Raw genomic sequence first — 11,356 nt, forward strand, 5'->3', positions numbered from 1 at the left:
ATAGGATACTCTAATAAATAGCCTCAACCTAAAAATATATAGACCAGTATAAAAAATGTAAACTAAGAGGAATACTTTAAATTAAAACAGAAACAATTAAATCCTTATGTTGTTATTTTGACAACCGTGGTTGCAGGGTGTCATGCCGCGTCTTTAAGAACGTGTTGGAATTGAGGAACAGTCTTTTAATGTTCACAAATCGGGTTAAGTATGTAGTCCTGTCCAGCTTTGGCTATCTACTATTTCTTACTTAAGGACCTAGGATCCGAGGGATCCCAAATAGGCTACTATTCAATTATGTAAACTAAAAGGCATTTAAGCCATGGCGTGGATTAAACATAAGCCTACAATAAACTCGTAAAAAGACTTTTATGAGGACGGATTTTCAGTCAGGCCGAGGGACTGGGCGCCAGAGAGACACTCTGGGAGAGAAGGAGAGAGGAGAGACGTTTTCATCTGCGCATTAATAACACAAACACTAATAGACCGCCATCCCACAAATTTAACCGACACCAACTGATACAGGCTAAGGAATAGGCACTATGCACGAGTCTGGAACTTACAAAATAATACAAAAATATATAGGACTAATTATAAAAGGTTAAAAGGGACAAGTTCGCATACATGTTGTTTGCTGTATGCTCATGTGATGTTGATCCACAAATCTCGCATAAGCCCCTTTCCAATACTGGATTTAACATAATCTGTCTATTAAAGGCTGGTGAAATCTTGGTGGGATCCCCATTGCCAATCCAAGAATAGAATGGATAGCATTGGCACCCAATAATAGCCGGATATTTGCAGAGTGATACAATTTAATTTTGTGTAAAATGCTACTTATTTAGGTTTACAAGCAAAGGGGGACGTTAGAATTGTGCCTTAACATGTTTTAAATAGTCGTGCTCTGAAAAGAAACTAGTCAAACAAGCACATTCAAAAACATTCGCAAATTTCGACAAGGCATAATTTGAGTTGAGCTGACCTTATGGAAGATGCCATTCTCTACAACTCTATTTATTTATAAGTTCTTAAAGCTCTGGAAGACCAATTATTTCGCCAGCGCTGATTCCCCCTTCGCATCCTGGATCGAGTTCCCACCATGGAGCTCGCAGCCATGACGTCATTCAAGCGCGAGAGAAAACGCCCGGAGAAAACCGAGCGCGAGACAGAGAGGCCGTCAGAGCATAGATTTTGGACTCCCGCGCGTACGTGGATTTATTTTTCACCTGCATGGAGAAATTTTGAGAGGAAAAAAGGAGACATCACCTAGTTCCGACCCAGCCAGTGAGTGAGCGTGTATTCATTGTCGGAGTGTGGAATATGCAATAAGCCATAGCCTTTTAAACGACCAGACATCGTTTATGCCGGTATGCAACAGAAAGCGTCATGTTTGTAGTTTTATGTTGATCTAGTAGCGCAGCCGGATGTGTCTATAGCCTATAAAATACAGTAGCTTATACCCGGTGAGTGGAAAAAGCGGTGGACTGTTAATTTTACTTAAGTAACCAATTGTTAGCTAAGACGCACTATACAAGCGAGTGCGGACGCGCACACACACACACACACACACACACACACACACACACACACAGAGAGAGGGAGAGAGAGAGAGTACGAGGAAACTCCGGTCCTTTAGCAGATGAGTCACTATACCACCCGTGTTGACATTTGTGTTCAATGCTGTCCGTCACGGCAGCTCTCTTGAAAGAAGCTCGGTGCGCGCTTTGTCAAAGCAGGGCGAGGCAAACGCAAGACAGCACAGGGCCTGTCTCCGCGGTCTAGTCAAACACGAAGTTTAAAAACTAAACACAGAAAACAAAGAATAATACGTCAGGTAGTCGATGGATGAGTCATTTGCTATCAACGGTTATTTTCGTCTAAGTTTAACACGAAGAGAAATACCAGATCAGGATACCCTCTTTACAGTGCAAGTCCAACAATCACAAGCGCTTTATAATTTTACTGGTGTCGGAAACGGGCTATAATACCAAAGCGGAATAACAAAAGATGTACTCAATTAACTGCACATATAAAACATGTATTGCGTGAACAGTACCAGTAACACAGTACAGTCTGGTGTGATTGATTTTTTATTATTATTATTATTTCATAGTCTACTTAAGATGTATTCAATAAAGAGGGGTCAGACCATATGTGCTCACCGATGCATGTCTGGTCATAACCCGGACAGAAATAGGAAACGGGATATTTTTTGATCCACTTGATCTGAAAGGCAAAGCAGTTCTAGACACGAAGAAAGTGTGTAAATAACGTGTAGGCCCACGTCCTCGGTGCTAGTGTGTGTTTGCGTATTTGTGGGTTAGAGGCGGCTAAAGGGTACGGGGTAGCCCACTGCCCCTCATGATTTATGAAGGGTCCTCAGCAGATGAGAGAGAAAGAGACGATGGGAATCCATCACACTAAGATCACCTTATGCACACTGATCATTCATGTCTATCACACACACACAACCACACACACACACACACACACACACACACACACACACACACACACACACACACACACACACACACACACACACACACACACACACACACACACACACACAGTAGTTCAAGTACAACTAAAAGCTTGATATGTACCCAAACTCCTATTATGTAAAATATAAAGATGGCTAGCTTACATGTTTATATCTAATGGAGGAGGGATTTACTGTTATATAGTATGTATTTATTTACTATTACTATATGCTATGTTCACCTATAAGGCCTATGTGGGAATTAAAATGCATGTAAAAATCAAGACTTTTATCTGCATGAAAACCACTAGGCTAACTACGTTTGAGCCCTTTACATTCAATTAGAAAAATCTTCCCATTAATTAAAAAAGCCTACTCTAAATTAATTTGTAATTATTTGCTATGTGGGAATGTATGCCTATTAGTAGTTTGTATGCTGTTGTTTATTTGCCATTTGTTAAAGAAAAAAAATAAACGTGTTTTGTTGTTTGTTTCCCCCTCTTTCCACAGGTATTTGGAATGGAACTTAATTTGTCCAAGAATGTAATCTCTTGCGGCGATCAAGGTAAATCCCTCTCTCTCTCTCTCTCTCTCTCTCTCTAACACACACACACACACCTGTAATGTTATTGTTGAATCCCTCAGCGGTCAGTGGGCTAGACTGTTACAGCGGATGATCCCGCTTCCCACCGATTCCGCAGTTTCTATCCCATAATTGCTTCTTAAAAGCAAGCTGTAGCCTGTGTTTGTGCTGTCAGATCGCTCCTCCGTGTCAGCCTCGCAGGCTCTCATCGTTGCTTCTTCTTTTCCCAGAGCCTTGCCATTAAATCACGAAATGACAGCCTAGCTGCTTTAATATGTAAATAGTGTCAGTTCAAGACCCAAAGCAAGATTGATGTGGGACGGGAATAGCGATGAGTGTTAGATTATAATTGTCAGTTGTGTCTTGACTAATATGAATTATTGAAAATGTATTAAGCCTCAATGTATACAAGTGAATATTCGAAATGGCCTGCTCGGAATGCTGATATGCGTTAAAACCTAATTGAAAGTCAGAGAAAATAAACAAAATATCACCTTAATCAAACCTGGGTTACCTAAAAACAATTACTCTACGTCTGTAGCTATTCACTGTGACTATATGAATATTGTTAACAGGGAATATTTGCCTGACAATGCTAATTTAATTCAATACAATATCTGAAATGAAAACACAAGTAAAAGTAATACACTACATTGTTGTTCCAAACAAAGCTGCGTCCAATTATCTTTGCAAAGTGTAGAGGGACAAAGTGACTACCGAAAACACGGCCAACCAGACACGCATGTAAATTCCCCTAGAGACAAGACAACCCCTGCGTTTAGGCTTTCTGTTGTCTAGTTATAGGTGCATTGTGCACATGTAAATATCTGATACTGTTTGCGGCAGAGCCTGCACATCATCTAAGCATATCCGAGCCGCTCCAATGAGAAGCAGCAGTCACGTCGGCCCCCGTCCAGAACCGGGCTCCGGGGCGCGGCTGTTCTGTTGTTTGTTTTGCTAGTTAGAAGGGTTTGATTAGATTGTCAAATAAAACCCATGTGAACCGCCAAGCTTAAGGTCATTCTACTTCTTCGCTGTTCGGTATATGGTTTGAAGTCGGCGACGCGCGTGCGTCGTTTATTTTGATTCACGCTCTCTCTGTGATCAATATTTTCTAGCCGTTCCTCCCTCGCGCCTCCTCTTCAGCGAAAAAAAAAATATGTTAACAATGTCTCCGGGATCTGTCCGTCCTCCGCCGCCATGTGGTCAGGGCCAGTAGACCCTTAAGTGTAGGGTGTCCAGTAAGGCGCGCTCGCTCTACTGGCCCGACTGCTCGCTGTGACGCACCTTTGAAGTTGTTCTTTCAGAATGAACCTGAACTTCCAGTAGCCTAGTCGTGGTCACTTAATTAAGTCCGAAAGGCCATTATTTGCAGAGTCATTTTGGTCTAACAAGTTTGTACACATCTGGTTGCGTCACTGATTGGCGAGTTCCGCGCACGCAGTCCTATTCCCTAATGAGCGCGCCACTGACGCCGCACTGCGTCCCTTTCCGGAAGAGGCCAAAGCCGTGTCACAGCTTGAGGTTTTGGAGAAGAGCTGCTCTCACTCTGCTCTTGCTGGGCTATATGCTTTAAAGAGTCAAAACCATGTGTTGGCCGAGTAGGGGGATCATGGTTTAAGCTATTAGTCTGTCTCATGGCAACACCGCTCCGTGGCTTTCTGTGCACTGGTTTATTGGAATGTGCTGCTACAAAGTATCAAAATTAAACCCTTCAGCAGGAACGCTAATGTCTTGTTCCAGCGCCAAGACCAGCTGATTATTTTAAGTAGTTCATATCTTCCAAATTAGCAAACAAAAAGCAAAAACCTTAAGATGAGTCGATTGCAAATATTGAGTGGAATATTGCTTTGATTAAATCAATCACCTTTTCTTAAAAAAAAAAAATAGCCCTGCACGCACTCCACTGCATGTGAAGCTGAATAGCCGTTCTACAGGCTGCAGGCTCAGGCTACGCTTAACTTACACTAGATGCTTTTCTCTGCTCAATGCGTGGTTTTAAGGCCCTATACGTTTTTCAACGACAACTCTGCTTCCCAGACGTTCAGAGTTAATTCATTTTCCAAGGCAAATAATCCCAGTGTTAGATGGCATGACGGAATATGTGAGAATTGCGTGCGTCCTCCCCATTGTGTTGGAGAAGAGACTCCGAAATAATATTGCATTACACTGGGAAGGCATCCGAAACAAATGAATGGGAACTAAGTGATAGTCAAGAGGGCGCACAAACGCCCTTAAAACAGCCCCTAGAGGAAGGCTTCTCGCCAGACGGGCTCTTATGTCAAACGCCGCTGTCACAACCGAGCCGATGAGCGCTGATCTGGCGCCGCTGACAGCGAAAGCTGACGGCCCCGTCTCACCTGAACACCCTTCTCCTGTGTTTTTATGAAAGAGCGCGAACGCTGCTCCACATAGCGCGTGATTAATATCGCCGACGACATAAGCGGCTCATGTAACATCATTATCAGCTGAGGCCGAGGAGCCTGCGACTCGGGGATGAGGTGCTCTCTGGTGTCATCGAGTTTATTCCATGACACCCTCAACAGTTGCGTCGCGGTTACATTTCAGAATAGGCTTTTTCTACTCGATCGAATGTCCCACACATAATAATGGATTCGCCTATGCAACGGCCCACAGCGGGTTATGAAGCAGGGAGAAAGGGGCAGTGTGAATATTTTCATGTATTTCTCTTGCAAACCAAACCAGCAAATTGTGACATCCAAAAAAAGCAAATAAAATACAGGTCTGTGTAGATATGGAAGCGTGTTCGATTTTCTCTTAAATGTAATTAGGCCTAGGTCAAATAATAGGCTACCTGTTGACAAATCCAATAGCCTACATCGCTACTGACATCAACAAATACGATCGATACAACAAGAAAGACTGCAAATTCAATAATTCCGTTGGGTTTGTGTCTGTGATCCGGAATCAGTAGTTCCTCTGGGGAGGAACCTTCCGTGGTGCACTCACCAGCAGGCGCCGCTACACCTCATGTGGCTAAGGTGGAGGCCACGACCGGGATAAAGAAAATATTATGTTAATCGAAAACCAACAATACTCGTCATGTTGATGTAAGGCAAAGTAGACTAACTAGGTAGAAGTTATAACATTGCTAATATGTCAGTAATAAAACTAATTCATTAAAAGTAATTAGTAATTAAAAATTCTATGTCATTACAATTTGAATTATTATTATTATTATTATTATTATTATTAGTAGTAGTAGTAGTAGTAGTAGTAGTAGTGGTAGTGGTAGTAGTGGTAGTATATTATATTTGTTGTTATTGAATGCGATAAAAAAAAAGCCTATTAGAAATGGTGATGTATGATAGGCTACGGTAAGGTTTGATTGTCAGTTATGGATCTTGTAAGGCCGTTTAAGATAAATATTATGAAGATTAAAGAGGGATTGTTGCATGTGTGTGATGTAATATGGTGACATGTCTTAGTACCCTTCCATACAGTGATTGGAAAAGGACTGCGCCTTATGGTGTTTCATAAAAATTAGTTCTTTGCTAACGTTATATTTGTATGCATTAATTAAATACGCGTAACCACAATGCATGTCCAGAGAATGCACATCTGGTGTTGTTTTTGTCCCTCTTCTCGTTGGCTTTTGTAGTTCTTTTGAAACTCAACCGTGGGCCTGGGTTATGTTGACTTTGTTGAGCCAGTATTGAAGAGGCAGCCTTTGCGTTGTGCTTATAAGAGCCACCGACTGCTCTTCTCAAGCTCACACAGGCTGGAGGAAAGGGGCCCCTTTTTTCTTGCCAGCTTTTCAATCTTGCCTGAAGCGCGCTAGTCTTACGTGCTCCCCCCACGGGCTTCGGGGTCCGGGGATGGCACCCGTGTGCGGTGGGAGGGACCCGCGTGAGACGGGGAGGAGAGCAGGGGAGGAACCTCGAGCTCGGCTCAGCTGCGCTAGCGGCCTCCATCCACAGACACTCCAACGGGAAATCGAAAGCGCTTGCTCCTGTCCTTTTTTCTCTTCGGCTCGTGGCGACCAGCCTACCTGGGACACCACTGTTGTTTTTTTTTATTTATCGCGCGATGGAGGCAGCTGTCGAGTGGATTGTAGACTAGACTCGAAGAGACTGGCAAAGACTGAGGGATGAAATAGTTTAACGCTTTAATCATTTTTTTCCAAGGTGGAATGAATTTGGATCGAATTGCCAAGCCAGTGAGACCGCGCGACATGGCCTCTACATTTCACTTGCCGAGAACGACCAGCACGCGGGAAGCGTTAGAGAATTCGAGCTGCGAATCATCGGATGCAGAGATCGCAGGTACACACATTCGGCTATTCCAGCGTCTCTCTCTCTCTCTCTCTCTCTCTCTCTCTCTCTCTCTCACTGACAGGAACCTCCCTGTCACTTATGCACCTTAATCCGGCTACACGCCTCGGCCTGCTTACACCGCCGTACCAGAGCTGGTTATCTGTGTTCAAACTTGTAACAGTAATCAGGCGAGCACTACGGCTGTGTTTTTGTCCTGATGTGGAATAGCTCCAAAAAGGTTATTTTCAAGACATACTTATTTTATCTAGTAGTCAATGTTACAATGGACGCTTTGTAAAACAAAGCTAACGTTGTCACAGGTTCACTTTTTATGTACTTATGTTCAATATTTGCAAGTAGGTATCTTATGTGCATTTCCTTGACGATTAAGGATAGGTTGTTTTATGAGATCATTTCATGAAACTCCAGGGTAGGCAGAGGCCTACATATGTTTGTGATGAGGGCTAAGCTATTTAATGTGCTCCAAATGTTACATGAGCGCGCGCGCGCGCGCACACACACACACACACACACACACTCTCTCACGGAGCTAACTTCAATGTCCTAATTTACAATGTTTTTTGTTGTGCCGTTTCATCGACAGCTGCGCTTTTGTAGAGTTATCAGCGGGGCTGGCAGCGCTTAGATGAAAGCTATAGACTAGGCTGGCTCACAGTTACAGCCTAGCAGATACACAGTCCAGAAGCACCTTTAAAACCTGCATGTCAGCTCAACGATGTATTTCGCCTCTTCCCAGAACGTGAAGAGGCCCAGATGTGGCCTTTGGGCTACTTAAGGTATCAGATTTAGGGCCTGGTACACACCCCAGGGCTCTCGCTGTTGCCAAGCTAGAACAAAATCACCAAAAGGCCTGTCAAAAACCTCGAACTGTTCGCGGACCATTTGCTAAGCCAACACATGCATATGCTGGTGTGTTTTTAGGCCTCTGTGTCTGTCGGTTCTAAAATGCAAATAAGTGTTCGGTAAAAATAGTCTCCTCTCGCTGATTCTTACAGAAAAGGAGCGGAACGTAGAGCACCGCAGCGATGACGGACAGGCGGACGACCCGAAGAAGAAAAAGCAGAGGCGGCAGCGGACGCACTTCACGAGCCAGCAGCTGCAGGAGCTCGAGGCCACCTTCCAGCGGAACCGCTACCCGGACATGAGTACGCGGGAGGAGATCGCAGTGTGGACAAACCTCACGGAGGCACGAGTGCGAGTAAGACTGAGACATTGTTCATTTCTCTGTTTGAAATTGTTTCATGAAATTGATTATTTCGGTAGTCCGGAATTTTGAAAAATCCAAATATGTTTCTGCGCTAATTATGGATGGTAGGGATAGACTTGGTTATAAGCGCTGAAGGCGTAAAACAGTGCTGTTTTTTTTTATCTATTCGGAATATTTTCATACGGAAAAATCCAGTTGGGTGACTGTTTTAGATATGTATTATTTGCATTTAATACCTGTATTTTTACAATTAAATATTTTGTAATAACAGTTGCTTTAAAATTCGTGAGTAGGCCTAGGCCTACTTGTAAAAATATTTCTTATGGAATAAAATTCACAGATAAATTAATACATTATTCCACATCAAGCAAGATAATCACATATCACAAACATTCAACAATATGAATGTCCAGAAATTATTTGTTTCTTTGAAAAAGAAGATAGAGATTATTAGGCTGCAAGGTCCTCTATACGCTGTTTTAATTAATTTCTAAAAAGCCCACAAATAATATTTAGGTACGCAAATGCATTATTTTCGTAGATCTATGCTCCTCTTTTTAAAATAATTTCCTTAAATTGTTCAGCCAACTAATCTTGGCAACAAATAATTTTTAAGTTCATTTTATCTTGGCTTATCACCATTAGCCTAAGAGATAAAATGACACGGCTAATGGTCAGACTCTCAAAAAAGGCTGTAGATATTGTTGTAGGAGGTCTTCGATCGATAGTTTGAGTTTAAGTAAAATTAGACCGATTAGGAAATAGAGAAATTAATAGGTAACGGACTAGCCTACATCTCCGTTGGCATATCATCACGCAGCAGAAGTCAGTGAATGTTAAGTGATGGATTCGGTGATTATCACACTCTCCACTTAACGTTATCTCCTTTCGCTCTCGTGCACGGACACAGCACGGGAGTGTGCATTAAATAACGGACAGGCATGCGCACACCGAGTGGGGAGAAGAAGGTTGCTAAATATAGCCGACCCTGTTCAAAGCATATGGCGTCATATCCCTAAAGTCATTGTGGACAATTCGTCAAAGCAGCCATGTACTCCACGAACCTATAAATAGACTTCACGCGTTGTCTAAAATAACTCAGTAGCAATAATAAAATGTCACGGTATCCTTAATAAGGGTTTCTTTACACTGACCGACCCCAACTGCGCCAAACGCTCTCTCTACATCCACACCTACAAGAACCTACAATAGAGTAGCCTATTCAATTAACCTATACCGATGTCATTTACACTATAGAGGCACTTTTGCATTAAATGCACTTTTGCATTATTAGTAAACCAGCAGGTCTACTGACAAGATGATTCAATATCGTTCAGATAAAACAGCAAGATATTCTAATAATAATAATAATAATAATAATAATAATAATAATAACAACAACAACAATAATAATAATAATGGTAGCAATACCAATAATAACATAACAACAATAATAGTAATAATAGTAAGTGACGATAATGATAACAATAGTAGCCTAAATCATGAATTTCCTTTTTCCAGGTGTGGTTCAAAAATCGCAGGGCTAAGTGGCGAAAGCGGGAGCGGAACCAGCAGATGGACTTGTGTAAGAACAGCTACCTGCCGCAGTTCAGCGGCCTCATGCAGCCGTATGATGACATGTACCCGGCCTACACCTACAATAACTGGACGAACAAAGGCCTGGCGCCAGCGCCGCTCGCCACCAAGAACTTCACCTTCTTCAACTCCATGAGTCCGCTTACCTCTCAGTCCATGTTCTCCGCCCCCAACTCCATCTCGTCCATGACTATGGCCTCCAGTATGGGACACTCGGGTGTGCCTGGCATGTCCGCGGCCGGACTCAACAACATCAGCAACCTTAACGGCATCGGGGGCTCCTCCATCAATTCGGCCATGACGTCATCCACCTGTCCGTATGGCCCGCAGGCCTCCCCGTACAGTGTCTACAGAGAAACGTGCAACTCCAGTCTCGCAACCCTGAGACTTAAGTCCAAACAACACCCAACGTTTGGATACAGTGGACTGCAGAGTCCAGGGTCGAGCCTCAACGCGTGTCAATATAACAGCTGACAAATTAAACGTCGCTAAAAAAAAAAATAACCTCGGAGACCAGCACCTGCGCATTGGGCGAAAAGACAACTAAACTGGATGCAGTCGTTTCTTTTCTTTCAGATGGATTATGCGGGTTGTATGTGTTTACCAAATGAACTTGCACAGCAATTTAAATATCCATACTTTGGATTTCAAAGTGAAGACGTGTTACATTGCAACTTTGTAAATACTATATTAAACAAAAGAACTTCTGAGCATTTGTTGCTCAAGTTGAAGATAAAAAAAATATCGTATTTAAATCTTTTTTGTTGGAAACAAATTGTCGAATAGGATATTTACTTTTTTTTCGGAGTTGGAGCGACGGTAGATGAAGCCTGTGTAAATTGCTCATGTGTTGTCCTGACCTAAAAAGGGTACAACAGTTCTGCGTAAATGGCAGTTGTTCTGTAGGCAAACGGTAGGCCTATGGTTCACAATATTTTTACCTGCTTGGTCTTCTGGATTTTTTCTGTGTCGGTGATGTTATTGTTCACGATGCTGTTGTACTTGTCATTGCAGTTGTTGTTTATTTGCTTCCGTAGATAAATTGCATGCTTATCTTGAGTGCAGTCTTTTGTAAATTGACATTATAATATGTGTAAAACCAGAACCAAGCACGTCCTTTATACTGTAACTAAAGGTGATTGAAACATACTCAAGTGTTTATGGTAATGTGTTTGAATAAAGTACGACAG

The 11,356-nt window shown here is 42.5% G+C and overlaps 1 protein-coding gene across 2 annotated transcripts; it reads left to right on the top strand.

Moving 5' to 3' along the window:
* Positions 1–1,201: 1,201 nt before the first annotated feature.
* pitx1 (paired-like homeodomain 1) lies at positions 1,202–11,356 on the top strand. Of its 2 annotated transcripts, XM_076262418.1 has the most exons (5): positions 1,202–1,284; positions 2,993–3,047; positions 7,214–7,351; positions 8,359–8,561; positions 10,092–11,356. In XM_076262418.1, the coding sequence occupies exons 2-5, from the start codon at positions 3,002–3,004 to the stop codon at positions 10,638–10,640; spliced, it is 936 nt and encodes a 311-aa protein (XP_076118533.1). In that variant the 5' UTR covers positions 1,202–1,284; positions 2,993–3,001; the 3' UTR covers positions 10,641–11,356. The 2 variants fall into 2 exon arrangements, with proteins under 2 accessions (XP_076118533.1, XP_076118534.1); XM_076262419.1 differs by lacking the exon at positions 7,214–7,351.

The sequence above is a fragment of the Alosa pseudoharengus genome, unplaced genomic scaffold (assembly GCF_046254945.1).
Source record: "Alosa pseudoharengus isolate Yale_2024_CS ecotype anadromous, Long Island Sound unplaced genomic scaffold, YU_APseudo_1.1 YU_APseudo_1.1_scf_28, whole genome shotgun sequence".
Classification (NCBI taxonomy): Eukaryota; Metazoa; Chordata; class Actinopteri; order Clupeiformes; family Clupeidae; genus Alosa; species Alosa pseudoharengus.